This window comes from Lissotriton helveticus, chromosome 2_1, assembly GCF_964261635.1.
Source record: "Lissotriton helveticus chromosome 2_1, aLisHel1.1, whole genome shotgun sequence".
Classification (NCBI taxonomy): Eukaryota; Metazoa; Chordata; class Amphibia; order Caudata; family Salamandridae; genus Lissotriton; species Lissotriton helveticus.
The window spans coordinates 517,213,685-517,240,326 of NC_136059.1; the positions used below are offsets into that span (position 1 = coordinate 517,213,685).

The window sequence follows — 26,642 nt, forward strand, 5'->3', positions numbered from 1 at the left end:
TTGACAGATCCGGTGTTCAGGGACTCACACAAAAACAGCATACAGGAATACTTCTCACACAACACGTACACGGCGACATCGGCATTAGTAGAATGGGATGCGTTCAAGGTCGTGGCCCGAGGGGAATGCATTAAACAGATCGCAGGGGTTCGTCGCACATTGGAACGGACACTTTCAACCACAGAACAGCGTCTAGCTACACTCACTAAACAAACCGATAATTCGGAGGAGCACGCCGTGCTCACAGATGAGGCGAAGTCGACTTATCAGGCAGCCTGTGCTGATCTCCGGAAATATAACTTCAGGGCCTACGCCGCCAGAGTCCACAAAGACAGGGACAAAACTGGGATGTTGCTAGCCTGGATGGCGAAGCAAGACACCGGGATCAAACCGATCACGGACATCATCTACCTAGAGGGTGTGCTGGTGCGTTCTCAAACAGAGATCCTCCTGGCATTCCAACGCTATTATGCACAAGTGTACGGGGCTCCGACACAGCTTTCCCCGTCGTCTGTGGACCACTTCCTCGATCCACTGTCGTTGCCCGCAATATCGGACGCAGACAAGCGTGCGCTCGACGCTAAAATAGCACCCTCAGATATCACCCACGCCTTGCGGGCCCTGTCCCGCAATAAAGCCCCAGGCCTAGACGGCTTCCCACTCGAATACTACTTGACATTCTCCCCCTTGGTGGTCCCCCGTCTGGCTCAGGTGTATGCAACAGCCCTTGACCTAGGGGTGCTTCCCTGTTCCATGCGAGAGTCAGTGGTCGTTACCTTCCCCAAGCCCCATAGGGACCCCCGCTCCATGGGTTCGTATCGCCCCATTACACTCCTGTCAGCGGACTGTAAGGTCCTCGGGAAGATATTGGCCGACAGATACGCACAAGTCGTATGTCCACTGATCCACCCCGACCAATGCGGCTTCGTTCCTGGGAGAAGCACCTCACAGAACATCCGCCGGGTCTTCCATGTCCAGGACCAGGTGCGGGATAGATTCCCTCGCGCCGCCTGCTTCATTATGGACCTAGAGAAGGCATTCGACCCCCTCACCTGGCCGTACCTTTTTTCGGTCCTACGCCGTCTCAACGTTGGCCCGACACTCACAGCATACACGCGCCTCCTATATACCGATCTGAAGACGCTTGTCAGGATTGGGAAACACATTTCCCCTGCATTTAAAGTCCGACGGGGCACCAGGCAGGGGTGCCCCCTATCTCCTCTCCTTTTCGCCCTAGCGGTCGAACCACTGGCGATTAGACTGCGTCGGGAGGGAATACACTGGGGCATCCCACTTGCAGACGTCACACACTGCGTCTCGATGTACGCAGATGACCTCCTCATCTATGTCCAGGACATCGACATGGATCTTACCCCCATTGGAGTGGCGCTCGCTGAATTTGCAGAAGCATCGGGCCTTCGGGTGAATTGGAACAAATCTACGATCTACCCCTTCCACCCGGAATTGCCACCCCGGGACGTTGCACTGGGGACCCATAGCCTCGCATGGTCCGCGGAGGCCCCCCGGTACCTCGGTGTCCGTCTGTATCACTCTCTGGCCGACATCTTCGATGGGAATCATCGTAGAACACTAGCCAGCCTCCGACCGACTGTCGCCTGCTGGACTAAGCTCCCGCTCGCCCCGATAGGGCGGATAGCCCTGGTTAAAATGATAATGCTACCCCGGCTCCTCTATCATTTTACCAACCTACCAGTAGTGCCACCTGGGTCCTTCTTCCGGGACCTCAACTCACTCTTGGGCACCCTCATTTGGGGCTCGGGTCGACACAGAGTGGCCTTGAAAACCCTCCAACTCCCCACAACACAAGGTGGGCTGGGAGCTCCCTCCTTTGAGTCCTATTTCCTGGCGGCACAGCTCCAATGGCTGTCGTACTGGACGACGGACCGATATACCCAGAAGACTGGCACCCAAACCGGTAGAATTACGACCCCGGAGCTGCTCCGTCTCCTCCTCCCGGGCACCCAGCCTCGCCGTACATATCCCCTCCAAGTCACGATGGCGCGTCGGTGTATGATGCGGATCCACCGGATTTCCCCAGGGAGGACTCCATACTCTCCGGCACTACCGCTAGTCGGCTGCCCCAGACGGGAACTCTACTTCTCGGCGCCTATGCTAGCGGAATGGACGCACTGCGACGTCACGGACATGGAGTCGCTTTTTGAGGAGGGTCAACTGAAGTCGTTCGACCGCCTGGTCGCTGAGTTCGAACTCCCCCCAGGTCAATTCCTCAGATACCGACAGCTGCTCGAGGGTTTCCGCCCTTACCATAACCTTCAGGCTGGCGAACCAGACACACATCCAGTTATTCACGCTATCCTACGTATGGGCGTGGGACTCCACTTGGTCACCTGGCTCTACAAGTCGATCAGAGAACTCTCGTACACCCCCCTGTTGGCCCTACGCGCCACGTGGGAGGAGGACATCGGACGCGCGTTACACGACTCGGAATGGACCATGGCCCTCGAGGCCCCGAAACGAGTCTCCAGAAACGCCCACTTCAAAAACATCCAATATTACATACTACACAGGGCTTACCTCACACCAGCGCGACTGCAACGGTTTTTCCCCACCTCACAATTCCTGTGCCCCAGATGTCATTCCCCCGATGCAGACTTCCGCCACATGTTTTGGGACTGCCCAGGCCTCCAACCCCTGTGGCGGATGGTACACGACACGCTGACAGACCTCACAGGCCTCACGACTCTAACCTCTTGGGAATCCAGCGTGCTAGGCATTTTTCACATATCTAAACGGGCCCCTACACACAAACGCTTTGTGTCCTTGGCGCTGCTCTTGGCGAACAGATGTATAGCTATGCACTGGCGAGCTCCGGAGGGTCCCCCCGTAGCGGCATGGATAGGGGCTGTTTGTAAATGGGCGGCAGCCGAAGAAGACGCCATCCGAGAAGAGGAGGCCAAGGGAGCACGTAAACACCCCATCTCTATGGAATGGGCCATGCTCCTGCACGGCTTCCGGCAGGCCACGCGCGCTGATGTCCCGCCTACGCCTATACCCCCCCCTGAGTAAACCCATAATCGCTGGCTGCCACTGTCACCCTCTTTACCTGTGCCGAGCCCGGTATACCATGCCCCCCATTGACTCAGCCCCCCCCATGCCAACCGCCCCGCTACCCCCACACTCGAACCGGTTCAGCCCCCTGACCGCTCTACCCCACTGCGACTGAATAGTGCGGACCCCCCTCTAACCGCTGCCCGACATCTTATCCTCCTGTTATGCTCTTGCTACCGCCTTCATGCTCCCCCCCACAGTTCTGTCCCCCCAGTTACCTGGCACCACCACTTTGCGAACTGCTTGGACCCCGACCCGACGTCCCCCATCGCTGGGACCCACATATATATTGTTCATCTCCGTCCCCTATACGGAGTTTAGTATCTGTGTCCTAACCTGAATATTTGTTTGAATGGTCTGTGATGTTCAGTGGATGAAATGCCATATTGACCAGGTTATATTACAAAAAAGTTGCGTGAATTGCTGACCGCGGCTGAATGTTGACGCCACGTCAGCAGATGATTCTCTCTTTTTTCATGCCTGCTGATGCAACAATAAAAACATGTTTTTAAAAATAAAAAGAAGAACCTTCTCAATGAAGCAAATTTGCACACGAAGGGGAAAAAAACAAAAGCAGGGAGGGGCTGTAAGCGTTACGACCATGGGAGTGGTGTAAATCTCCTTGTTTCACTGAACACTTTATGACGTGTTGTGGGGATGAGAACGTCTGCTGCCAGCTATCATTCTTCATTATATTCAACGCGCGTGAGCCTGGTAAGAGTGCTTTCATATTTTAAACTGTGTTTTGTCCAGAGCAAATGCCACTCAGAGCGAGAAATTGGTTTGATGCTGGGTGGAAGCAAAATGCTTGCAGGGGAATGAGAGTTGTCCAGAGCAAATGCCACGCAGAGCGAGCTATCGGTTTGGGGCTGGGTGCGGGGGTGGGGAGCTGCATTGGGTGGCGGGGGATGGGGAGCGGCTTCCTTTGAAGTCTGAGTCTGATGCCGATTGTGTGCGATGTGCACGCGCCTGGCTCACATGAACTGTACCCGATCCGCAGTTTGGGTAGACTTTAGAAAGTCTTACTATAATCTCGACAAACATGCATTGCTAAAGCAATGCTGTAGTCGAGACCTAAAAATGAAATGGCCCAGCCATGGCTGGGCCTGTTAGCCCCGCCCCCTAATTTCGGGTTTTATAGCGCCCCTGCATCAAGTTATAGTTGGAGATTGAAGTATAGGTTAGCATACATGCCAACATTTAAGAAGAGCAAAGAGGGAGATTAAAAAAAAAAAATCGGGAGAATGGGGCCTTGAATCGTGTTACTGGCGTGTATGGACTTTGGAAGTGTGCTGCTGCAGGATTGGACATTTAAAACACAAATGTACGTTTTATTTCTTACCTTTCAGAAGCATGGAGCGCAATGGTAGGCAGAGAGGGTGATGCAAGTGTTGTACACTGGCCTGGCAGGTTGCTGGCAGTGCGTGCACCCCTCCCGCCCCACCCCCCTGTGTGACACCCCAGCCGAAAACAGCTTCCTGTGCACACACACGCCCCCCCTACTCCACAGGTCTTTAAAAGACCATTCCCTTGTTAATGACCCTTTGTTGTTTTTTCACCCCATCGAGAGCCCCTGCATGGCCCCTCTGACTATTGCTGGAAAAATTAGCACTTAACACAATACTAAGCCCTGTCAGCAAACCCCGAGGAATCGGGTTTTTGCTTGCAGGAATCGGGAGGCGGGAGACTAGCCTTGAAATCGGTAGTCTCACGCCTGAATCGGGAGGGTTGGCATGTCTGGGTTAGTTTGTTGGTTAGCATGCTAGTTGGAAACTAGCATTGGAAACTAGCATGCTGCAATCATAAACATATACAAAACGTGAAATGTAAGAAGAACGGAAGTTGAAACGTGGGAATACGTAAAACGTATCGCGTCACTACATAACCAACATGGCACCGAAGACTTCATTCCTATAACTAGAGAATCTGTTGATGTGACGTCGGTGGTCACGTGCTCGCACTCTATAGGCTTCCGCTGCTGGAGACTGTCAGGACTCCGAACTCCGAACTTCCGTCGTGTATATTCAGTGGCTGTCAGGGCTTGTTGCAGTCCGCCTGTAGTCCTGTCTTTGGCGAGGAGGAAGGGGCTTGGGTTGAAACGATGGAAGTGAATCAAGCGAAACAGGAGCACCTGCTGGCGTTGAAAGGTAACAGTGCTAGGAGTCACAGGAAAAAGGGAATGATGTCGCGGGGTAGTCAAGCTTCTCGCACCCGCAAGGGCTTTCATAGATCTCCCGGAGCCTATGTACTTGCGTGTGAGCTGTCAGAAGCAGCTCTCTGCAAACGGATGAAATCGCCTGTGTTACAGGTTTCGCTGTCTGGCAGCAGGACCTGTAGGCTGATCCCATGTGTTATACTTGGGCGTTGTTTGCCCATGTTCTTCTTCTCCTGTCCCGTTTTGGTCTTACAAAACAGTGTTTTATTTTGTTTATTTTTGGACCCGATACTTCTTTATCAACAGCTGTGCATGAAGTGGGAATTTAAAAGTGCAGGTACTCATTTTCCCCGTGTACCTGTTTGCTTACAAGTAGTGTCAGTATTTATTTATCTATTTATTTATTTATGCATTTTTTTATAGCGCGGACTTTACCCAAAGGTGTCAGAGCGCTTCACAATAGAACCTAGTGCGTTACATGAGGAGAATGTTACAAATGTACATGTTAAAAATTAAGAGACTTTCCCAGAGACCAGAAAGGACCGGGTATCAATAGTATAAACAAAAAATGTTTCCTTGCTGTGCTATTGTACTTTCAATCAGTGACCGAAAGGCCTACACAAAAACCATAATCTGTTTTTAAATCACACTATAGCGCAATTATTTCAATGTTACACAACACGAGTATTTACTATTTATTTCTCTGATTTTATTTTCATTAAAACATTTTCTTTTGCAATTAAGAACACAAACTCATAAGACATTCATATTATCTTGTGGTCAAGATCCTGTGCTCTGGTACATATACACAAGCTATTCTAACAATTCCGATTTACGGTTTACTAAGTCAGAGTCACTGGTCCTGCTGTTTTGAACAAGATTTAAATTTGTATCACAATTTCAAAGATAAACCAAAAATACAATTGATTAAAAACAAAATACATATAAAAAGTCCTTTGTCGACGCGTTTCGGTGCTTTTTGTCGTGTTGTTGCACCTTCCTCAGGACAGACGAATTTAAAAACAGGTTTAATCTTCTCTTTGGGTTAGTTGTATGTAGGTCCTTCTTTTATCTTTAAGGGCCAATGAAGATTCATATAACGTCAGGAATCATTCAGTTAAACGTTTAATTAAGCGTGCTAATTTTTTTTTTAAAACGGGACTGCTCGTTTTAACGGTGTCTGTGTTGTGGGTCGCTGCGTCTTTCAGCCTGCGCACGATAGTTCAATGGTTCTGGTATCCCAAATGCCTGTTTTTTTGCAGTGTATCGATTGCTCCGTCTTGATTTAGTCCCTCAGGGATCAATTTCGAGGCGAGGGTACCACTGTCCAGTTTTTACCGTTTGTTTCTCGAGCGGCTCACATTATATGTATTTTGTTTTTAATCAATTGTATTTTTGGTTTATCTTTGAAATTGTACAATAGCACAGAAAGGAAACATTTTTTGTTTATACAAATGTACATGTTGCAGAAGCGAACGAGATACAAGAAGAGGTATAATACAGTAATAGATGGCAGTCACTCAAAAACACAAAAGACACACTAGGAGGACGCTTGTACGGGCATAGAATACAAATTTACAATAGTGAAAGAACTTCCTTGAGGGACTTGCAAAGGGGTGTATTAGTTCTGGAAGTGTCTTTGGAAGAGAAGAGATTTGAGGTCATATTTGAAGATCCGGGTAGAGGTGGTGGTACGGAGCAGTGGAGGAAGCGAGTTCCAGATTCTCACCGCATTGTCTGAGAAAGATTGAGCCATGGATCTTCCCCTTTTGAAAGTGGGGGGCTCAAGCAGTACATTTTCCGCATTACGAGACGGTCTAGAGCCTCCAGAGATTTTCAGTTTATTCGCCTGGTATCGAGGAAGTGTGCAAGGCTTTGTGGGTGATACAGGCAGTCTTGTAGATTAATCTTGCCTCAAAGGGGAGCCAACGGAGAGCAGTCAAAATGGGTGTGATGTACTCCCTTCTTTTGGCCCCAAATATAAAACAAGCTACTAAATGGAGAACAGATTTAAGAGGGGAAATGTGGGATTTGGGGAGGCCAGTAACAAGAGAATTGAAATAGTACAATCTAGAGAGAACCAGCGATTGGACCAGGGTTTTTAGGTCTTGCTCCAGAAAGACGTGTCAAATACCCCAAAGAAGATGCAGTTGGTATCGAGCATTCTTTGCAATGGAATTGATGTGGGAGAGTAGATTGAGCCTTTTGTCAAGTAAGACACCAAGGGATTTTGCTCTGTCAACAACAATAGGTTTATTGTTGAGTAGATTCAGCTTATCCATCCAAGATTGAATAGGAGGAGGAGAGAGTGAGGTAGAGAGGAGGAGGAATTCAGTTTTGGAGGGATTCAGAATGAGTTGATGAGCTAACATCCAGTTTTGAATAGAGTAGAGAGTAGTGTTGAGAAATACTGTTTGCTATTTTGACCATTTGGGATCTGTCCGAGAGGAAAGAGGCAAACCATTTAAGCACTGTGCCTTCCAAACCCATTCTCTGTTTTTTACATTTTTAAAAATATCTTTATTTGCTTTTCCTAAAATAGACCGTTTACAAATGACATCGAGACAAACCCATTCTCTGTTAAAGAGTGTAAAGGAGAGTGTTATGATTAACAGTGTCAAAGGCTGCAGAAAGGTCTGGAAGAATCAGAAGACAACTCTCCTGAATCGAGTATACGCAGCTAGTCATCGATCACTTGCAGCAGGGCTGTTTCAGTGCTGCAGTTTTGAATAAAACCAGAGTGCAAAATATCATGGAGATCATTATTCTTAATATGACAGGAAAGTTGTTTCGCTACACATCTTTCTGTGATTTTCACAAGAAAAGGGAGGTTAGTGATAGGGCGGAAGTTGTTGAGGTTGTTCGCATCAGCGGTGTGTTTTTTAAGAAGAGGGGTAACCTGTCCTGTTTTTAAGGGCAACACGAAAGGAGCCTTGACTGAGAAAGAGGTTAACCAGAATGGTCCAATAGGAAAGAGTAGGGGTGTCGAAGTCAATGGCAATGTCACTAGGCATGGGGTCCCAAGAATGGTTGGAGGGCTTTGGTTCGAGGATGCATTTGAGGAGGGCATCTTTAGAGATGATGTCCAAGTTCTGCCAAATGACTAAGGATTTGCGCTCCTCCAGGGGGTTAGGATGCATGACCTGATCCATTAATGATTTCACTTTTCTGTCAAAGAATATAACAAATTGTGCTGCTTTCTTTGGAGAATCGTCCGGCATTATGGTTTGGATTTTTGATGAGGTCAAATCGTTTTTTGGGCCTGTTTTTGGCTGAGTCAAGGAGCGTGATGCGTTTTCATGGAAGATGTGTTTGTGGTAATTTGACCTTGCTGTACATAGAGTAGCAAGATTAGTGGTGGATGGAGATTGTCTCCATTGTTTCTCCAGGATTCTCAGGTTCTTACTTTCTTCATAAAGGGATTTGTTGCACCATGGTGCTAAAGGAATAGGCCTTTTCCTTTTGCTTCGAAGTGGCGCGACATTATGGAGTTCGACTGCAAGGACGGAGAGGCATTGGGAGGTGAATTCATTTAACTAGGTAGTAGTCCTTTTAGGTTGGCCAAGAGTTATAGAGTTTGATAGGTGAAGAGAGAAGGGGATGAGAAAGTGGTCAGACCAGTCTACATGAATAGGGATAGCAATAGTAGGCATGTCTGCTTTAGATATAACAAGGTCCAGGATTGAGCCCTTAGAGTGTGTTGTTTCAGTGCAGTGTTTGATAAGATAATTTGCTGAGAGAAAGGTGGCACGCATATTAGCAGAAGAATCTTCCAATGAGCCCCAGTGAAGATTGAAGTCTCCCAGGAAGATCTGTCCGTCACTTTGTGAATATTGGTTGCTGATGAAGTTGGTGAGTTCCTCCAAAAAAGAAGAGCAGCCACCAGGTGGGTGATAAATGGCATGAAATCTGAAGGCTGAGCAGTGTTGCACTTGAAGCTCAAGAGACGGGCATTCGAATGTACGGAAGCAGCTGTTAGGAAAAGCCTTAAGTTGAAGGGAGTTTCTAAAGATGATTGCAACACCACCCCCAACTTTGTCTGTTCTGTCACTTCTAAAGCTAGAATAGTCGGTGGGTAACAGAAGATCAAATTTAGTTTGAGAGGTGTTGTTGAACAATCTCTCTGTGAGGAAGAGCATGTCGAGATTGTGGAGAATTATGGTGTCAGAAATTTCCAGTTTGTGTTTCATTGCCGATCTGCAGTTGTGGAGGAAACAGCGTAACTCTGACAAGACTGTTTTGGTGACGGGGGCGATTGGGCTTTGAAGGGTGATAAGGATAATGTTCTTGTAAGAGGGTGCCAGGGAGGAATAAGGCAGATGATTAGTTCTGACAGAAGAGATGGTCGGAATAGTGTACAGAGTAGACTTACTTGGAGAGGAAAGTGGAAGGGGGGTGGTATTAGAGGTCTTCTAACTAGTTAGTAGGTTAGCGATGTCTGCAGAAGACAGATTGTGATTGGGTTTTTTGGGGTGTGAGAGCAAGGTGCTTCTTGGGAGTTTGGGGAAGTGAGTATTTGCCAAGGGAATTGGGGTGTTTTGAAAGGTGTATATCTTAGTGCTTAAGCGTGAGATGGTAGTTTCAAGGTGGGAGATGGAGGTGATGAGAGATCCTAACTTATTTTCCAGAGATGATAGAGCTGAGCACAGAATGTTAGGTGGCTCGATGCATACAGTAGGGAGTGCAATTGATGAGGGAGGGCAGGGAGAGTTAGGAGTGCAGGGGGTATTGGGGTACAAGGTTAAAGGGTGGAGAGAGATGGTGGCTGAGAGAGGTTGTTGGTGCATCTGAGGTGAAGAGTTATCTTTGCTGATGTTGAAAGGAGGAGAAGAATTTAGGTCATATTTAGGAGGAGACAGGTGAGGAGCGAGGAGGGAGGGGGAAGAGGGGAGTCAAAGAATGGCAGGAGGTTTGGGAAGAAGAGAGGAGAAGGGGCTGAAAAGGTCCCGTAAGCTAGGGGAGGTAAATGTGAAGGGACAGGCACCAGGCAGAGTGGGGGGGGGATTGGGCTAGAGGGTAGTTGAATAAAGAAAATGGTTCTGCAAGTTCAGAGGGAAGGAAAAGGAAGGGATTACCGAGGGGGGGATAAGGAGGTGAGCAGCATGCCTGGAGGAATGGGAGGATGAAGAGAGATGCAAAGGGTTTGTGAAGAATTCGGGGTACAAGGTGAGGGGGAGCAGGTAAGGAAGAAGAGAAGAGGAGGGAAAAGGTATGGAAAGTTAGCTTGGAGATCAGGTTGTCGGAAAGGTGGATTTAATAAGGGGGTGGTGGGTAGGGGTAATGGGGGAGGAGGTAAAATTGGAATACTGGGAAGGTGCAGAGTGGAAGAAGAGAGTATTAGCCAAAGGTATGGCTGACTTGTTGAGGGGAAGTGCACAATGGGAGGTGGGAAGAATGTCAGTGCTCTTCTGTTAAAAGTATTGGCCCAGTTACTTACCGGTAATCTTAATTATTCCAGGGTTTCTTCTGCACAATCCTTGATCGCCCAAGTCCTCCTATAGCAATGTACACAAGCCAAACAAATCTTGTGTCATACTCTAACACGTCTTACTTCCTGCCACACTTCTCATCATGCTTACAAAAAAGAAGGCAACCCTCCCCACTTTTGTCATTTCCAAACATGAATCCAATAACAACATCACATTGGGATGTGTGGTACCGACTTAAACAGTGGCGAGGAAGATCTTGACTTAGAGTAATGAAAATTACCAGTAAATAACTGATCCATTACCTCCTTGTCAGTCTTCCTTTGCACAGTCCATATATTGTGAGCCTACACAAAGCAATCCCCATGTGCTTCAGCTCGCTCCATAGACCCAATACTCACCAAATACAATTGTCAGTAAGGTTTATTCACTCCATTATTAATGCAGCGCTGGATCCAAAACTACAGAATTGAAAGACATCGATGCACTTCCTCCCAATTGTAACCTGTAGTGCTTCACAAATGTATGTGGCATGGACCAAGTGGCTGCTTTACAAATGTCAGACTTTGAAACACCTTTTAATGCTGCTCATGTGGCTGGCACTGCTCTCTTTAATCTCCCCTGCACCTGCGTATTCAGAGATTTTTATTGTTTTTCATACAATATCACAATGGCTTGCTTCAGGCAGCTGCTTAGTGTTGAAAGAGAGGGTTTTGTACCTTTCCTTGAAGAATCAAATGTAACAAATAATCCACATTTTGTAAAGGGATCTGTTCTCTTCATATAAATCATGATAGCCCTACGTACATCCAGGCTATGCAAGCATTTCACCACCTGAGAAGTAGAAGAGGGCAAATACATTTGTAATACCAAGTTGGTAGTATGGTGAAACACTGAAGGAGCCTTTGGAATAAAGGAAGGACTCTGCTTAAGGATCCTGTTGTTTGGCAGAATCTTCAAACATGGCTCAGATCTTAAGAGGCCACAGTTCTCTTCCCTGATGTGATTACCACCAGAAACAACACCTTAAAAGACAGAAAGCTGAGATCAACTGCACTCACTGACTCAAAAAGTGCCTTTTGTAGTAACTGAGACAATAAGGGAAAAGGCCTCGAAAACCCAGAACATTTTTACCAGACATGCAGGTCTAGTGACTTGAAAAATCTGTTTGATCTATTGCTCTTGACTCCTAAACTTGTCTCATGATTGTGTGAGCCTAAGCAAATATTTTATTTCACAAACCCACCTTTTTTATTACCATATACAAGACCACCTTGAAATAGTTGTATGCTGGAACCACGCATGTGTTTACCACGCATGCCGGTCCCACGCAGGCTGAACGAAATTCTTAACCACAAATATGCCTTTACCACGCATGCCTTTAAAACGAATCATGCCTTGTTAACTCCTTAACCGCGGCGGGAGTTCTGAAGATTGGGCGCAGCTGCGTCGGCCAACGGACGTGCGCAGCACTAGCCGGGTAGTGCTCGTGACAGCCGTTGGCGCGCGCAGGGAAGGGGTTAAGGCATGTACGGTAAGCACATATCTATGGTTAAGAATTCACAGATAAGTCTTAACCTCCAAATCCAGCTCCTGGTCTGAGTACCTAAACTACCCCACTCCCGCCCAGCCCTAGTAACTTTTTGGCCCGCCTTCCCCATATCCCTAAAACCTACCCTGCCCCCTTAAGCCCTAAGAGGTATTATGACCCCTGCCCCCACCCTAAAACGGCACACAAGCCCTGAAAACAACCCCAAATTCCCCTCCGCCCTGAAAACTTCCTCGACCCACCCCAGCCCAGAAAATGACCCCTGACCCACCCCAGCCCTCAAAACTACCCCTTACTCACCCTCCGCCCACAAAACAACCCCGACATACCCCGCAGCCCCACTTAAAAAAACCTTACCCAGCCCACAAAACATTCCCGACCCAGTCCACAAAAAAACCACGACCCCACCAGCCAACAAAAGTACCCCGACCCAGCCCAACCTTAAATAACCGAACCACCCCCAGCCCTACTTACCTCACCACAATCTCTTCCTGCTTCCATCTATCTGTAATCCCTACCGCGCATATGCTTTAACCACGCACCTGCGTGGTTGAGGCATATGCGCAGCAGGGCTTGCGTTGTTCAGCCTTCATTGTAAAGGCTGTTCGTTGTTCAGCTTTCATGGTAAAGACTGTCTACCCCTTGAAGTATGTGAGTTCAGCACGTCTGCCGTACAAAAACCTCCTATGTTTGATTTAATAGGCTAAACTGCTCCATCTATTATAAAAATGTATCCCATATATTGTACACATGACCCCTGATTTTTCTTGTAGTTCACTAATTGAATTGCCATCAGGGTGGGGGCAGGAATGTTTCTCAGTTTATATTTAAAAACTCTCACTTTTAATGCATATATCATTTAAAGCATGATGTGATGGCGCACTGTCATTTACAGGCAAGCATTTCCCATTGAATGTCCACTAACTTTTCCACTGACTTGCAGTTTTACTGATAAAACTATGTGGGTGTAAACCATAATGTCTGGAAATCGTGTATCAGGAAAGAGTTATTATTTTCACATCAATAAGTTAAGTATTCTGATTTGTTTTTTTCATGTTCTCACTTCAGAATTACAAAGAAAGTTCTTTCCGAACTACTTAATTGTATTTTTGAAACATTGGTACAGTTAATTTACAAGCTATTTAAATGTTGTGTGCCCAACACGACTGTCAGTCAGTTCACTTCACAAAATAAAATAGGATAAAAAAGCAGTTATTTGGCAGAAGACTGACATTTGACCTCTCTTTGAAAGCACAGCAAATGTGACAAGATAAAAACAAGATTTAAAAGCATCTTTTAATGAATTGAATGAATGAACAGGGCACCTGTTCTTTGCAAGCTCGCCATAAGGGGCCAGTAGGTCCTAAAATAGCTGGACCTGATAAAATCTGACTCTTCATAACAAGCTGGGGAGTAGATTTCTGGAAGCATGTGGAAGATCCCATGTTGGAACCGGGTAGTGATTAGCTGGCCTTTATTGAAAGAAGCACTTTAGTAGTATAGAAACCATAGGAATCAAAACCTCTAGGTGTGGGCTCCTAGTTCTAATAGCTTCTCATTGAGCTCTCAAAGTGGATACTGCCAGACCCAGAAGGAGCCAGTCTTTCAAATAGCTAGTGCTCTCCTTCTCTACACACCATTTCTCAAAATTGCACCAGTATCTGGTGTACGTGTTCAATGTTGTAGGATGGATAGATTTTTGAATAAATTCAAACCCCTCCAAGGAACAACCCCTAGCTGTTCAAATCTACCACTCAAGTGACAGACCCCTAACTGTAGATGTGCCAGACCTTCCTTCGACAAGAGGATCCCTTTGAGCAGATAAGGAAAGCACGGAATCATCTTGTTCGCAAACCACCAACTGAAGGAGGCGAGGAAACCATAGGCACTGCCTCCAACATGTCCTTCTGTATTTTCTGTAACACTTTGCCCCATAGAGGAATGGGACGATCGGGGGTAATTACTCCACTTTGCCCCCGGGGGGTGGAGACAGACTATTGCCCTCTTTTGTTGGGGAGGCGTAACCATGACTGTGGTGGGCAGCCCCCACCCCTATATTTTACAATAAAAAAAAAAAAAAACTTATGAGTCTAGTTGGGTTTATGTCCACCCCATTCCCCCAGGCGTCAGACCCGGGGTATTTACCTCCATCTGCTCCCCAGGGGACAGAAAGACTGATGATCCATTTACTTCAGGTGGGGGCATAGCCATGCCCATACTGGGCAAAACCCACCCCTAAATTAAACAAAAAAAACATTGTCTAGTGGGCAGGAGTAATTGTCCCAGTTTTCCTGCTCCAAGGGGCAGAAAGACTGTAGCCTCATTTATTTGGGGGTGAACAAAGCAAATCCAAAGGGGATGATGGACAGAGTGTTGAACATTGCAAGCACTCGCCCCCAGTCAACTGATCTGGGTTTAATCCATCATCATTTTTTTAGCTCACTCCGCCACCCCAGTTCAGACATGGCCATATGCAAATCAGTCTGACCCTGTGCCTCATGGGTCTTTGGGATATTCTCACTAAATCGGAGACATGTTTCTCACTCCTGTCCCATAAAAAGCCCAGAGAGAGGTCTTTCAAAAGTAAGCCGGGTATGCCCAGACGTGGGTCCCTTGCTCACTTTGCCACTGGATTCAAGCTAGCCTGGCTGATGATGGCTGTTTAGCCAGAAACCGGTCCCAGGATGCTTGTTTCTGGTCCAGGGAAGACATGGCTTGGCAGTTCAGGCTGGACTGTTCTCATGAGGCACAGGGTCAGACTGATTTGTATATGGCCATGTCTGAACTGGGGTGGCGGAGTGAGCTAAAGAATGATGATGGATTAAACCCAGATCAGCTGACTGGGGGTGAGTGCTTGTAATGTTCAACACTCCGTCCATCATCCCCTTTGGTTTTGCTTCATTTTGTTGGGGTGGCACCCATCGTCCTTGTGTTTAAAAAAAAAAAAAAAAAAAAAGGTTTTATACTACAATCTGACTGCTTGGTAAGCTCTCCGCGAGCAGCCTGATGGAAAAAATTGAATAAAGGACTTCCTCTGTTGCTGAGCACCAGAGGGGCCTTTATGTGCCTTCCCAGTGTGGGCCAATGTCCGACACCCAGACTGAGGAGGTAGTGCGGCCAATGGGTGCGCCTTTTAGTCTTAATATTATTATTATTATTATTATTATTCAAACAAAGATCGCCAGGCCATTGTTTACCTGTAGCTGATAACCCTGAGAGGTACCGTTATCGCCGGCACCAGATGGTTGAGTGGTTGAAGAGTCCACTAGAAAACAAGATCTCCAAATACACGTCTTTTGTTCCGACTAAACAAATGATTCCTGTAATGAGTATTTTACTCTAAGAATTTAACTTTCCTCATAAATCACAGTGACATTTAAAAAATGGTTCAATGTGCTGCAAACCAGTCCGTGTGAAGCGAAAGCTGTTATATGTTGCTGATTTTATGAGTTTGAGTTTAAAATATTTCTTAAGCGCAACGTGCACCTGGCGGTTTCTTGGCGCTATAAGGTACTGAGATCCTGAGGGATAAGAAGAGCGGGAAGACAGGGAAGGAGTTTATGGGGAGAAGGCTTGTGTAAAAAGAAAAGTCTTCAGTGCCTTGCGGAAAAGGGTGTACTGGGCACAAGATCTAAGGTGAGCCGGGAGAGAATTCCAAAATGCAGGTGCAAGGGTAGAGAATTTGGAGCCTCCCCATTTTTTCCGTTTGAATCGAGGAACTACAAGCAGTTGTTGGGCAGATGAGCGTAGCTCCCTGGCCGGGGCATAAGGTTGGATTTCTGAGGAGATGAAGGCAGGAGCTGAGCCGGAACGGGCATTGAAGGTGATGCATCCCAGTTTAAACAGGGCTCGTTCACGAATGGGGAGACAGTGTAGGGACTTGAGGAGGGGAGTGACGTGATGGGATTTAGAAAGGTTGAATACCAGGCGGACCGCCTGGTTCTGGACTAGTTGGAGTCGTCGCACGCTATAGGCGGGCATGCTGCAGTAAAGTGCATTGCCGTAGTCCAGGTGGGAGATGACCATCGCCAGTACTATGAGTTTTAGGGCCGAAAATGAAAAAAAAAACGGGAAACTTTACGGATGGTGCGGAGAGAAAGGAAAGACCAGGACACCACCGAGCTGACTTGGGAGTGAAGGGAAAGTTGATCATTCAATTTGAAACCAAGTGTTTTTACAGAAGGAGACGGAGTGGGGGAAGGACCTAGGGAGGGGGGCCAGAAGAGAGAAGACCAAGGACTGGAGAGACCACCTGTCAACACCAGCTCCGTTTTGTCGGGGTTTAATTTCAGGTGGTTGAAATTCATCCAGTCCTGGATGAACGTCATGGTAGACTGAAAATTGGACATGGACTCCGGGGATGTGGATAAAGAAAAAATGAGCTGGAGGTCGTCCGCATAGTTGTAGACGGAGACCTCCTGCTGTTGAAGGGCGAAAATAAGGGGGGCAATATACAAATTAAATAACAGGGGAGAGAGAGAGAAGAGCCCTGTGGGACCCCGCATTGGACCGCATGGAAGTCCGCCGAGAAATCACCCAAGCGCACTGCCTGGGTGCAGTCTCTCAGAAAGGAGGACAGCCAGACCAAGGCAGAGCCTCCGATCCCCGCCGCTCTGACACGGGAGAGTAAGATGGCATGATCAACCGTGTCAAAGGCGGCGGAGAGATCTAGGAGTACCAAGGCCTGGGAGTGGTTAGTGTCCATACCCTCTCTGAGGTTGTCAAGGACCGATAGCACTACGGACTCCGTGGAGTGTGCGGGGCGGAACCCAGCCTGTCGGGGAGCTAATATCCTGTTCTCCTCTACGAAGGCACTGAGTGTGCTTGTTACGTGGCGCTCCAGAACCTTCGTCAAAAATGGCAGAAGTGAAATGGGGCGGTAGTTGATAACTACTGAGGGATCGGCGCCAGGTTTTTTGAGGATGGGCAAAATGATGGCTGATTTGAGAGGTGGAATAACGGTGCCCTGTAATAATGAGCTGTTGAGAAGGGTAAGAGGGGGCAATGCACAAGCGGAAAAAATCTGTTTGAGAATGTGAGCGGGACAGGGGTCTAAAGGCGAACCCGACTTAACCAGAGGTAAAAGGGAAAGAAAAGATTCTTCAGTAAGGAGAGGGAAAGAGTCGAGATATGCTGCAGCTGGGGGAAACAGAGGGTCAAGAAAGGAAGGGGAGGGGGGGAGAATATTTGCTTTTATGTTGGAGATTTTATCTAGAAAAAAAGAATTGAGAGAATCACATAGATGCTGGGAGGGAGAGGGTTTAAGGGTGGCCCGGTCAGAGTATGCGAGGTCATTCACAATGGCGAAGATTTCTCTAGGCTGGTTTTCGATGACGTTTTATGATGACTTTTTCCCCATACCTGCGTGATTTTTGTTTTCATTGATAATTTATACTGTTGTTTTAAAGCTTGGTAAAGGTTAAAATATGTAAGCCTGTCTTCAAACTAGGTTTTCTTAATCTAAATATCAAATGTATGTAGCTGTACTAAATCAGAAGATTAGAAGGGAGAGATTAGAAATTGCTCTTTGCCCTTTCAATTTACCATGGTATGTTGAAGGTGATGGTAGAAACGACTACCATGCCCTCCATCCCCATTTTACAGCATCTACAGAGTCTCTCTGTAAACCTCTGTCATAATTCTGACTGAGCCTTTTGAGTTCTAGAGTTCATGAAATTGTATTGATTTGTTGCTGTTTCACAACTGACACATACAGTGTAATGTTAACCTAATAGTAACATCAGTTACAAAAACAAACTGGTTTAAAAATATTTGAGCTTAGTATTGGGTGTGTTTTTACACCTGATTTGAAAGTTACAAAAAAAATCTTTTTCAGGTAGGAAGAGATTAACCGATTTGCTCAGAATCACAGGGGTGTTGTGCCGAGACCGAACAGGCATTGGCAAAGCCAATAAGTCTCACTGTAAGAATATTGGCTCTGCCATTGCCATTACTTCATGCTGGACAGCATGGGCATTGCCGACCTTGCATTGATATTTAACCATGCTGTATAGTAGCGGGGCTGCTGTGCAGCAAGGCTACAAATAATAATAAAAAAGGGACTATGATGCATCTAGTGCTAAGGCAATACAAAATAAAAAACTTTTGTTCTGCCTGCGTCATAGCGCTTTTTTAAAAAGAGTTTTAGCTACACTGCAAAGCATCCATTCTGCTGTACAGCATCGCTACTAAACACTGCCAAAGCCAATTGCTCTCATAGGCAGTACCTTTGCCAATGCCTATTATGTGTGCTGCAACAATTTCTGCACTTCACTGTCAATGTATGGTCACTCCTGCTTTGTTCTGCTTGATTCTTCTTTTTCTCCAGGGATCATACTACTGATTTCCTGTTTCTTTTTTTCATGAATTTTAGCCTCGAGTCTTTCTTTTCTAACACCCTTTTATGCTTCCTAGAGTGTTAAGGTAGAATTAACTGACCTCACGCTTTCTGTGAAATAGGCCCTAGTGACGTCTAAAAGGGTAATTGTCATATCATGATGCCCAAGTCCTATGTACTAAGCCTTGAATTAAAGTGGGAAATGATCAAAAATGCCTTTAGCCAAGTAATCAATCTTAGGGATGTTCTGAATCGGAGTTGTTTGAGCAAAGAAATAGTCCAACCAGGACATTGATTATGTTGCCCTGTGAATTAAGAATAATGGTGATTTAAAAGCATGTTTGAACGTCCATAGATCAGAGAGCTCCATGTCTCGTACGTATCTATATCTGTATTAATACTTTACTCCTACTATAGGAAGAAAAGAAAAGCCTACAACTCACTCCATGTACACTACTGTCTTATCCTATACTCTCTCAGTATATTCTCTACCTCATTTCTGACTCATCCCAAACCTCATCTAACTAATATGATCTCCAAAAAATAACACTAGCTAGACTCTTCCCTCCTCCATCCCTCCTGTGTCGTATTCAGTCAAACTAACAGTCTCACATGTCCACCTCTCAAATTAACAATTTCTATTTCCCTATACTAATCCACCACTAATCCTTAGGGTTCCGGAGTAGCGTGCTACTCTCCGAAAAGCACTTCAACGCCTTGTATGGGGTAGTAGGCGCTATATAAATCCAATTACAATATTGTGCCATGTATGTAAGGGCTGTCGTATCCTACATCAAACTACTTCACTCATCCATGTCTTTGAATATAAAGTTGTTAAAATCCTCTTGCGCGATTTGTGTGGAAGACCGAGATTACATTGATAAAGGGTCTGTTCTAAGGTGGCCTGCTTTTATCTCTATAGTGAAGACACAGTTAATATGGTGTACTCTTTCCTCCCTCTTGCCCGATGGACACCTGCATAACTACCTCCTGGGTCCAACCAGGTCTGGTATACTGGAAGCCAGGTGCGTCTTTACTGTATGGACCTGCCACTAAAGGCCTCACTTAAAGCAGCTTGTGCCAGGGTGATGCACGTCCTCATTCGCATTAATTTGCAGTATGAGCCTAATTAGTGTGTTTCCTGCAACAGGATTAGGTATTAAATCCCCATCTTTGGAGGCATTGAGGCACCCCTGTCAGAATTTTGATCTGTTCCCCGTCTTCTAAACCTTGCTCAGCGACCTTCTATATTATACGTTCCCACATGTGAGGCTTAATCGTCTCACCCAGCCAGCAGAGGGGAAATAGTGGTTGCAGCAAGTCGTAACCTGCATCTCCGGTACCCCCAAATCTAACTTTTAGCTTTCCCCCTTTAAACTGACAAAGACTACAGAGAAAACGAGTATCTAACCCTCTTTCATAGGATTGATTTGCAACTGATTGCTACTCCAGAGTAAAAAAGGTCTGCCGCCCACCTTTAATCCATACTAATATAATAAAGAGAACCCAAACATTTGAGGCGGGTAATCTGAGGAACCACAGCACCAATCACAACACCCAATACAGCGTTGGAAAGGGCAGTTGCAGCAGAAGGACATAGGCTATGCAGACGCCCACCATATACATTTAAAAGGTAAAAGAACATGCCAGCAAAGTAGTCCCTTGTGAGAGTGTCTGCGTTGTGCTGTGGGCGTGTGCTGAGGGCGTGACAAACGCTGGGGGGTGTGGTACGTTCCGCCCTTCATGCCATGTCTCATAACGTGTGCTGTGGGCATGGGTGGGATTACAGGAAAAAAAAGCGAGCGTTGTGCCCAATATTTCATTGTTTTTTCTTCCCAGGTTCTGTACATTCCAGCTCCGGGTGTCCCCCCTGCTCCCTTTAAATACCCCTGCACCCCATAATCATAACCCACCCTTACTCCTTAAAATACCCCAACACCCTTAAACACTAACACATCTTAACCCTATAAATATACCCTGTACCCCAAAACCCAAACCTATCCTTAAACCCTAAAAATACCCCTGTACCCCAAAACCCAAACCTAGCCCTGAACCCCATAAATACCCGTACCTCAAAACGCAAACCGACCCCTAAACCCTAAAAATACCCCTAGCCCTGAACCCTTAAAATACCCCTGTACCCCAAAACCCAAACCTAGCCCTGAACCCTAAAAATACCCCTGTACCCCAAAACCCAAACCTATCCCAAACCCTAAAATACCCCCAGCCCTGAACCCTTAAAATACCCCTGTACCCCAAAACCCAAACTTAGCCCTGAACCATAAAAATAACCCTGTACCCCAAAACCCAAACCTAGCCCTGAACCATAAAAATAACCCTGTACCCCAAACCTAGCCCTGAACCCTAAAAATACCCCTGTACCCCAAAACCCAAACCTAGCCATGAACCCTTAAAATACCCCTGTACCCCAAAACCTACCCCTGAACCCTAAAAATACCCCTGTAGCCCAAAACTATATCTGAACCCTTAAAATACCCAAACACCCCAAAACATATACCTCAGTACTCCAAAACATATACCCCTATACCCATACTTACCTTATCCAAACATTAAAAAAAAAAAAACATGCTTTTACCATTCATGCATTTACAACGAATTTCGTTGTAAATGTATGCGTGGTAAAAGCATATAAAATGTAATGCCATGCGTTATAATGGCATTGCAAAGTCATGGTACTTTCGTAATGAAAGTATGCGGAGCAGGGCCGGACTGGGAAAAGAAAGCGACCCTGGCAAACTGCTCAGCTGCCGCCCCCCTCGGGGTGAGGGGGAGTGCAGCTGAGCAGTTTGCTAGGGCCGGTTTCGGCCGATTTTTGTTACCGGGGGCCGATATTGCCGACCCCCGGTAATAAAAACGGCCCCCCCAGGGGCCCAAAACCGGCCCCCACCCTAGTGGCCTACCGGGGAAACGCCCGGTGCCCGCTATGGCCTGTCCGGCCCTGATGCGGAGTGATGGTATGCGGAAAGAAAGTTGCGGAATAATGGGTGTTTACCCTCCCCCGGTAAGTACATTGGTGGCACGGCGGCCCACATCTCCAGCAACATACTCATAATTTTTCACCACCGATTTGAAAAATGCACAGGTCTCTCTCATTTACGGCCAGCACCGACATACACTTTTAGACACACCTAGAATTGTGAACTTTAGAGCTGGGGAGCTACGTTCGAATCTCAGCATCAGCTCAAAATCCTGTGATTCCAGGCAAATCGCTTTGTCTCCCCGTGCCTACCACAAATGAATGTGTTCTTCTGTAATGTAAACTGTGCTCATGCCATGTTGTCGAGTTCGCGCTATATAATATTGCAAGGAAAAATAAAGTAGGGAAACTCGAGTTCACACACTACTGAACGCGCACTCTTAAGTGCATCAGCAGTACACTGTGAATCGGAGCGTTTCACAGGCCTGTCACAGATAAGAAATGCTATCAAAACGAAATCCTACAAAACAATATACTACTGGCCGGCAGCAATTGATACCCGGACAACATCGGGACGGGCTGCTAGTCCATAATAACCAAAGTATCATGGTTAAAAACAGCTGTTGAATAAGAATATACGAATGTGGTAGAGACTGTGTGAAGAGTACCCATACATCAGCAGCAGACTCTTCCAGAACAATCTGCAATCTAGCAACATGTGTTGGTCGGTCTAACCACTGAGGGAATACACAGTTTCTGGGGTAAAGGGGTCGCCATCTCTGCAGCAGCCTAGGTTGCATTCATGTTCCTCTGCTGTTGCCAACGTCTCCACCCTTTTCCTCACCTACCAACTCGTGTATTGTGCCATGCAACGAGCGCATCACAAGCTATTTATTTTGTCGAACTGTTGCTTGGTCGTCTTTTTTGGTTGTTTCTCTTTGCTACCCTGTCCCATATTGATTCTTGGGAATAAAAGTAGTTGTTCATTAATAATTTGACTTTCATTTGTGCTGGAAAGAGAACCAACTATATTCTTCTCAACATTGTCATTGGAGTTCTGTTGGTTCTACTAAGTGTAGTCTTTAAAAAACATGACAGAGGTTGTACCACACAACTCCATCCCTCTTTATATGCTATTGTAAACAGAGGGTCATTGTCCCAGTGGTTGAGGCTCTATGTGTACTCTTTTAAGTCCAGTAGGAACTTAGCAGTGGTCCATCCGTGTCTGGCACAAGTGTCCGACACCATGTATGTACTTTACTTATTTGCAAGTTCTAAATAATTTGTGTGCCTTAACCTTAGTTGCAGAATCCTTCCAGCTTTGAGTCTCTAGTTTTACCATCAAACTGGTGTTGAGTACAAATACAAGTTATATCTGTGCTAACTTTATAAGGGTTTGTTCATATGTTGAAGAAAGTTAGTATATATGTGAAAGAATATTTGTAGCCTTGAAAAGGTCCAGTGAATCTCTGGATGAGTCTGGTGTTGGTAATCTGACCGTACATTGATCCGAAATGAAATGGAAAATATTTTTAAGAGTGATAATAAAGAGAGTAGCCCACTGCATAAAAGGGTTGGATTATGTTGTATTTGACGGATGGGATGTGCAACCACTGCCCTAGTTAGTTCTATCTTTTTTTGTTTTTTGTTGTGACTGTATTTCTGATGTCTTGTTTTGTCTAATTTATAAGAAAGTGAAATAGTTTTTTTTCATGGGTACAGCTAGTGCTGCCTTCACCCCGAGTATGTGCAAGGGTGGCTTTTTATCTTTGCCACATAAGGTATTTAGTCACACAGAATCTTTCTGGGAGATTGATTTGCTTAAATTTGCCAAAAAAGCCTAAATGACTAAACTTCCTCATATCAGATGAACAGAGAGAAAGGTAGAATCAGTTAGTCTTTCCTGCATGGATGCTTCACTGGAGTCCAACGGTGCCTATTTATGCTTCCTCCAGGCCTCCCTTATACCATTAATAGCAGCATAAATGGCAAAATCCCCTTTCAGGATTATTAGTCTGTCTACCTTGGTCAGGTTATTTCACTTTAACTGGACTGTGTGGAAGGGAATTGTAAAGTGATCAGCTTTGTATTTGTGACCGTTTCAAAGTGTACCACCTACTGGAGGCAGGACCCTCTGGTATCTGGAATGAAGACTCTAGCAAATTATCTTGCCGTTGGCATTTGTTAGGTCAATAAAGTCTTGAATCGGAACGTATTTGAGGGTGTAAACTTTGTTACTCACTGTCAACTTTATCTTAAGAAGGAAGGTGTGGACTCTAAAACCCACAGAAGTTGAAGTCTCAACAAAAAGGTTCTGAAATCTTTTAAATGTGGGGGCATTTCGTCCACCTGGAGGCGCTCTGATCTCTTCTCAGCTACCTTCTGTACCAGACCTGCCAACGGTGCATTTCCTGACATCATCTACTTCAAAGCTGACCTTGGCATCAATGGTAGTTTTACAAACCGTATTGGAATTGAAGGTCATAAGATCTCTGTGGTGGGCCTTGGTGAAGTGGAAATCACTGTACTCAAGCCTCAGATGTCCTACCAAAGCTGTATGACACAGTTGTTACCAAAGAAGTTTCCAGAGAGCAGGCGTGCGGGTGTCGGTGAGGCAAAATGGCATACCTAGACTTTTGAAAAACCTCTCTCTGGGCTTTTTATGGGACAGGAGTCAGAAACATGTCTCTGATTTTGTGAGAATATCCCAAAGACCCATATTGGCTCCATAGGAGAGTCTGCTCACCTCAATTCCTGCTCTTTTTCAGTTTTTTTTACGTGTGAGGAGAAGGAGGTTTTGTATGTTTTTTTTGTGTCTTTTACAGTGCGATCCTGTGTTTGTTTGGATCGTCACTGTTCGGTTCAGGGAGGCTAAAACCACCTTTGCTTCTAGTTCTCAAAAATCCTTTGGTTAATTTGCGATCGCGTCCGACAACGTTGTATCATACAACTTTTCTAAGCACCACAGGCACTGCACATTTAAACTTGAAAAAGGGCCTTGATACTACCCCTCCAACCACCCAGTGAGGGCAAAGGCAAATCTCTCACCGTTGTGAGGCTAGTGCCGCAATTCTGTTTTTCCCTAAATCAAAAATTATCATCATTGTAAAACATAGATTTTAAAGATTTACCTGCCTGAAAATTTTTTAATGACTGCCATTTCAATGCGGTTTTAGTGTAGCATGTGACAGCAAGCAAGTCCTGAAGGCATGGCTGGGTCATAAAGGCTGCCTGTCAGTCTTTATCCATTAAAGCATTTTACGTTTGGATAAGGCCATGCCTGGTTGAGGTTCCGAAGCTTATATAGGAATACTCCTGGGTGCAGGCACATTCCTTATGTACTGTATGGATATTGCTAACAAAAATTAATTCAATCTGGGGTAGTTTATTTACTTTATACAACTTTTCTATTAGCACCATAATAAATCAACCTGTAAAACATTTCAAAATTCCATTTAACAAACCTATGCTGCTTCTTAATACTCATTTATTCTGATATCTAGCTCTGTAGTCTGTCCTATTTTCAAAAGTTCCTTTCTCACACACTCTGCATGGCGTATGTTTTGTTGGCCCAGTGATGCTTATTTTTAGACCCTACAGTTGGGCACCTTGCCTAATGCGTAACATTATATGTAACTAGTGAACAGATACCAATGTTGAGACACACAAAGATCTTCTCTGCACAGTTGAGTTTTTGAACGGCAATTGCTCATTGTTCCTCAAACTGCAGCTACTTGCGTATAATGAAATGATCATGGTTCTGCTCATAGATTGCATTGGGCTAGATTTTCCTTTAAGTTTAGAAGAAATTGGTGTTATACTTGCAGCACCGCTGACTACTGAATTTGTTTTTACTTATTACCTTCATTTTTTTTATTCTATTTTACTGCAAACAAAACTGCCTTTCTTAAAATCAGTTGCTAGCATCCTGACTGGTTAGTTTTAATAAAGTAGTGAAGGACACTAGTGTATACTATGCCTAATATTACTTCTGCTTTAGGTCCTGCTTCTTTCCGCTGACACATGGAAAACGCAGAGTGGAAGAAGGAAGTGATTTTAACCAGGTGGCGGGAATTCTACAACATGAGTGTGGAAGTAGTGGTGCATTATCGCCAAGGACACAGTGATAAAAGGAGCTTGCAGAGAATCGCAGAAGCGGCATTGGAGAAATTTCCCACTCGAATTTTACCAAAATTTGTACCCTGGTTTTCAAATGAAAATAGTAAACATTTGCTAAAACCTAAAAGGAATCCACCAATTCTTTCTATTGAGGATGTAGAAAATATGCAACATAAATGTCCTGCTTCTCAACTTCTACATCCATCACAAAGCATTGACTGTACAGGCTTATTACTGGAGTTTCGCCCCAATTTGAGTCCAAGGAAACCCTTACTTCGGGCTCAGAGTGTGCCTTTGGATACTAGTTGTGGTAATTGTAAAAAATTCTCTTCGCATGAAAATGGAGCATTGAGAAGGCGTTGGAGTGTGTCTGTTCCCAGTGATCGCTGTAAGAATAAAATTATTCCTTTATCAAAGGAACTACAGAGCATTTTAGACCGACTCAATCTTCATTCATTTTATAGAGCACGATGGACAATTGAAGAATCTGTCTGCGGTAGACACACTCTAGAGGACACCTGGGCCTTACTAAACCGCATCATCCGACACAAAGAGCTCCCATTGTGTAATGCTACAATACAAAGAGACATTGGACAGATATTGGTGTTTTGTGACCTATTCTGCTGTGAATATGTTGGGGGTATTCTTAAGAAAAGGTTACACTTGGTGGGAAAAATCCACTTGTATGTACACAAATATGGAATAATCTTTAGTTTGTAATTATTTCTCCATTAAAGCCACAAGTAACTTTCTCAGATTTAAAAGATACTCGAATAGATTGTTTTACTGTTTATTGGGAAGAAACTCTAGTAAAGTCAAAGATATGTTTATTATGATCGTAATCTTTAAACAAGCGTAAAAGGCAATACCATGAGTTTAAAATGTCCTCATAAAAGTTGATAAAATCATTAAACGAGTCCTCTAATATTGATTAAAAAACTCTTACCCACCCTAATACATTTCCTATCACACCCATAAAATTGTAATTATAACAAAATAAAATAAATTATCTCCTTTAAAACAGTCTC

General features: G+C 45.3%; 2 protein-coding genes across 5 annotated transcripts in view; both read left to right on the forward strand.

The window, feature by feature from the left end:
• Nucleotides 1-5,101: 5,101 nt before the first annotated feature.
• Nucleotides 5,102-26,475, forward strand: SHLD3 (shieldin complex subunit 3). Its single transcript, XM_078675162.1, has 2 exons — nucleotides 5,102-5,237; nucleotides 25,496-26,475. The coding sequence occupies exon 2, from the start codon at nucleotides 25,519-25,521 to the stop codon at nucleotides 26,332-26,334; it is 816 nt and encodes a 271-aa protein (XP_078531288.1). The 5' UTR covers nucleotides 5,102-5,237; nucleotides 25,496-25,518; the 3' UTR covers nucleotides 26,335-26,475.
• TRAPPC13 (trafficking protein particle complex subunit 13) overlaps nucleotides 5,106-26,642 on the forward strand; it is a 512,549-nt gene continuing 491,012 nt past the window's right edge. For all 4 annotated transcript variants that reach the window (XM_078675160.1, XM_078675157.1, XM_078675158.1 and 1 more), the window contains exon 1: nucleotides 5,106-5,237. In XM_078675160.1, the coding sequence (XP_078531286.1) occupies nucleotides 5,192-5,237 (46 nt within the window). In that variant the 5' untranslated portion in view covers nucleotides 5,106-5,191. The remainder of the gene's footprint in view (nucleotides 5,238-26,642) is intronic.

Bases quoted from the DNA above. Each gene is read 5' to 3' on its own strand.
- SHLD3 (XM_078675162.1), top strand. From the start codon at position 25,519: ATGGAAAACGCAGAGTGGAAGAAGGAAGTGATTTTAACCAGGTGGCGG.